Below are 4,139 nucleotides of genomic sequence, written 5' to 3' on the forward strand. Positions count from 1 at the left end.
GAATTCGTGGTCTGCCTCGCGCATAACCATCGTTGCAACAGACTACGAAATTGACTTCCACGTAAGACTCAACGTCTTCGTGCTGTGGCCGTGTGTGCACGGGTGGGCAGTTGTTTTTTCCCTCGCCATGGGACGAACTGGATGTGCCTCTTTCTCCTGTCGTGGGTTGGGAAGGAGGGCGGCGTTTTCACCTTCCCCTTTTGGGGGCGGAGGTGAAGATGGAAATTTTCACTGGACTGTCCTGGCCTCCATTGTTTTTTCCTACAGGGAACCCTGGGAAGGCCAGCACATAAAATGCGAGCGCCGATGCGCTCCCGACAAGCTCTCACCAAGTTCTCTCAAGCTCTCACGAGCTCCGAGAGCTTCCATGATGCTAACCCCATCAGTAGCAACACGCTACCTGTAAATAAACGTTACTGTTAACAGCTCTGGGCTCCTCTCCTCGACATCTCCCCGGGACTCTGGCTGGCCTCCGGTCCTCTGGGCAGACCCCTGATTACATCACAGGCGAGGAGACCGTCACGGGGGCGCCGGTCAGCGAGAGGTGCGAGGAGAGGACATCGCGGCCGGCACGTCCGTCTTGCTTGGATTCCAGCGAGCGCACCCTCCTCGTGCGGGCCATGGCGCGTCCGATCACAACGAGTGCTGGAACGACTTCCTGGATCAGAGTCGGCGCCAAGCACGACCTCTGTCCCCTCCTCAATCTCTCCGTCGAGCACCAAGCTCTCCCCTCTCCTCTCCTATTTCTCCCTTTAAATCCACCCTGTCTCGTCTGAGACCGCCTTATGGGACCAACCCTTTTCGATACTCCACCAATGAGGTAGAGAACTTTGTTTCTCTCAGAGACGTGTCTCCGCCTCCACGTTCTCACACTTTGCTGCCCTCACTATGCGGCAGGCCAACTAAAGACGCCATCAATCACATACACAGTCAAAGTACACTGAAATACACATCACCAACGTGCCCAGTTTATAATGCCGTCTCGAGCCTTGTCTACGACAAGATGCCGCCGCCTGTTGCAATTACTGCAAAACCACGTCGGTGCTAATTCAGTGAGGACCGTCGCGACGTAGACACATTGTTTACGTTGTCAGTCTCCGTGGGATCGCTTCCGCCGCACGGGTGACTCCACCGCGAAAGGAGCGGTCGACAAAAGGTCGCGGGGTTCAGCTACAAAGGCGCGGGTAGAGACGAACGGCCTAATGGCCCTTCTGAGCGTACGCTTTTCATCAAAGCGCCCCTTTTCCGTTGGGCGCCGTCTGCCGATTAGTCACCGTTGATCCGCACTGGTGAAATCTTCCGCCGAACATAACTCAGATAAATATACAGAAGGAGGTTAAATAGCCCTGGGCTGTAGGGACAACGGTCCAAGACCTCCTATCCAAGATTACCAATCAATGAATATACGCTAAGTAGCAAAAAGCAGCAATATTATAGGAAACCTTGCGGTGTATTAAAACTGAAAATAAAGGCAGAGGTAAACAAAAAATATGCTATAACAAACAATATTCTTTAAGAAATCAGTATAGGCACAGTAAAAATCAGTAGTAACAGGCGTGGTTTTAGAGATAGAATAAACATTTAGATGCCGGTTACTAAAGACCGCCCGCCTGGCCCGGGCGACGAGTTGGTGCTTGATGACCAGGTCCGGCTTAAAGATCACAGCCTCCAACGCTTCAGTGTGGAGTTTTAGGTCTTCATCTGTTTCTTCTGGTTGTAGCGCTTTGATGCTTTCTGCCTTGCAGAAACTAAGAAAAACAGTTGCTTTTTAAATAAACCAGTTGAAGAACAGCGTTTCATATAGGATGGCAATGTGTTCCAAACAGAAAAAGTAGAAATAGAACACACAAATTTGCGAGTTATGCAACAACATCTATGTACTTAGATTTAGGTGCACGTTAAAGAATACGAGGGGGTCTAAATCAATCTGGAGTCCCCTGTTATGACATTCCTCATTATAACATCGTGGTTTTGGCACTGGAAGTCCCAAAATAGAGGTACTCGTGTTGATTGAGAGTTCAAACGCAAATGCATGTCCTGTTTTTATTCCAGTTTCTCATTGGTTTTAGTTAGTTAGTTAGTTAGTTAGTTAGTTAGTTAGTTAGTTAGTTAGTTAGTTAGTTAGTTAGTTAGTTAGTTAGTTAGTTAGTAGTAGTTAGTTAGTTACGTTAGTTAGTTAGTTAGTTAGTAGTTAGTTATAGTTAGTTAGTTAGTTAGTTAGTTAGTTAGTTAGTTAGTAGCATCGTGGTCGTGTTACAGAATGGTTTGCAGCACGATGGCGTGCAACGACGACCATGGAGGGCACGTAATAGCGACAACTCACCGGAAACAGTGATCTCATTGACGCTTGCGAACAATGCGGCACTCATTGTCGCAGAGTGAGTCGATGTCTACTATATCGATGGCTGTGCAATGTGGCAAAAAGAAGCGTGTTTTTATCTCGTTTTTTTTTTTTTGCTCGCAGAGCTTACTCGAGGCCATTAACGATATTTGGGTCCCATCGCTTCCGGGCCTCAGCGTGCCAAGTTTAGCGCTAACCGCAATCAATGCCTTCTTCGCGGTCTACCAGAGGCAGCGCCCACGGCCAATCACGGTCATATTGCCAGCGCATTGTAACCGCAGCGCGCATTTCACAACTCTTATTACGTAATTAGACAAATGACAATTATGGTCTGTCGTCAACACACAAAGGAAAAGGAAACTTTTTTTTTTTGGAGCATCTGGAAGATCAATGTGCAAGGAATCATCACCATCTCTTCAGTCAAATAACTTTATATTATCCAAAGCCAGCACGACCGTAGTTATACACGTCAGCGTACGCGAGATTGCCTCGCCATTAGTAATTTTGGGCCAGAAACCCACACTTTCCTTGTTACAGCATCACAGCACGTATCCGACCTATGTACCAGAGCTATGTATTGGGCTCACTTCCCTTGTCACATGCTCGATAGCTCCCGATTTGTGCAAATACGTGCGGCAACTTTCTATCTATAGTATAGTAGCCAAGTATACATGAATGCGTGAGCAGCGCATCGCGTCATCGGTTTAGCTTGTGTATACCTTCATTGCGACGCGGTTGATGCACTTTGGAAAACGTTTCTATATAGCGTGCCCGTTTGCAGAGATTAGGTTCGAGTCTGCGCTGTCGTATGCGCTACTTCTGCTGTTCTTGTCCTCCACATCGTGTCATATGGGCCCTGCGTTCAGTTATTAGGGGCGAAGCACCTTAGGGTCTAGGCTTGTCCGGTGTGTGGTGTTGTGCGTGCTCACGGCACAGCACCGCGTAAATCCCGTAAAAAAGGTTAACAATAGACTAATATCAATCACAATTTTGACAGAACAATATAAAATACCTAGAAGCACAAACCCTTTATTCTAGTCGGCGATTAACGAGACATTATGGACCTTGGGAGCTAGCTTTGGTCGTCGACGCTCACTGTGCGCTGTCATGGTGGTTAGAAAACCGTTGCTATAGTCGAAACATATGTAAAGTATGTGAATCGAAAAAAGGTTACCATAGACGAACAACAATCGCAATTGTGACAAATCAATGTAAAACACCTGCGAGCACAAACCCCTTATACTAGTCGGGCGACTTCAACGTACACATTATGGACCTTAGGACCGAGCTTTGTCCTCGACTATTTATGTCACTTTACGTCATTCAATGTACATTATAGGGCAACATTTGGGTACATATCTGAGACAAAAAAAAATGGTTGAACAGTACACTAATATCAATCATAATTGTGAGCGAGAACAATATAAAACTGCTAGCAACACCTTTATACTAGTCGGCGACTACAACGTAGACATTATGGACCTCATGACCTAGCTTCGCCCATCGTCATCATTCATCTCGGGGAGGTGCGTTTCATACACGCATTCTCTCTCTACCACAAAATAAAAAGATGGTTGACCCCTCCTTCATAGGAATCGGTATAACCCGAAAGTGAAACGTGTCGTTCACAGAAGTAGTTTATCGTTTATAGTGCATTGGTATAGAGAGCTTGTACAATGTCTACTGTTATTTGGCAGATATATATGTTGATGTGGCGTCGCTGACGCGACCGCGAAGACAGCAGTCGGCGTTGCCAGAATGAAACCTGTTTATTTGGCCGAATTGTGGCCGGAGGGAA

The 4,139-nt window shown here is 46.8% G+C and overlaps 1 protein-coding gene across 1 annotated transcript in view; it reads right to left on the bottom strand.

Moving 5' to 3' along the window:
* Positions 1-496: 496 nt before the first annotated feature.
* The window catches only part of LOC119395198 (neprilysin-like), a 56,101-nt gene continuing 52,458 nt past the window's right edge, over positions 497-4,139 (bottom strand). The window contains exon 6 of the mRNA XM_049416117.1: positions 497-658. Within this exon, the coding sequence (XP_049272074.1) occupies positions 497-658 (162 nt within the window). The remainder of the gene's footprint in view (positions 659-4,139) is intronic.

This window comes from Rhipicephalus sanguineus, chromosome 5 (genome assembly GCF_013339695.2).
Source record: "Rhipicephalus sanguineus isolate Rsan-2018 chromosome 5, BIME_Rsan_1.4, whole genome shotgun sequence".
NCBI classification, from domain to species: Eukaryota; Metazoa; Arthropoda; class Arachnida; order Ixodida; family Ixodidae; genus Rhipicephalus; species Rhipicephalus sanguineus.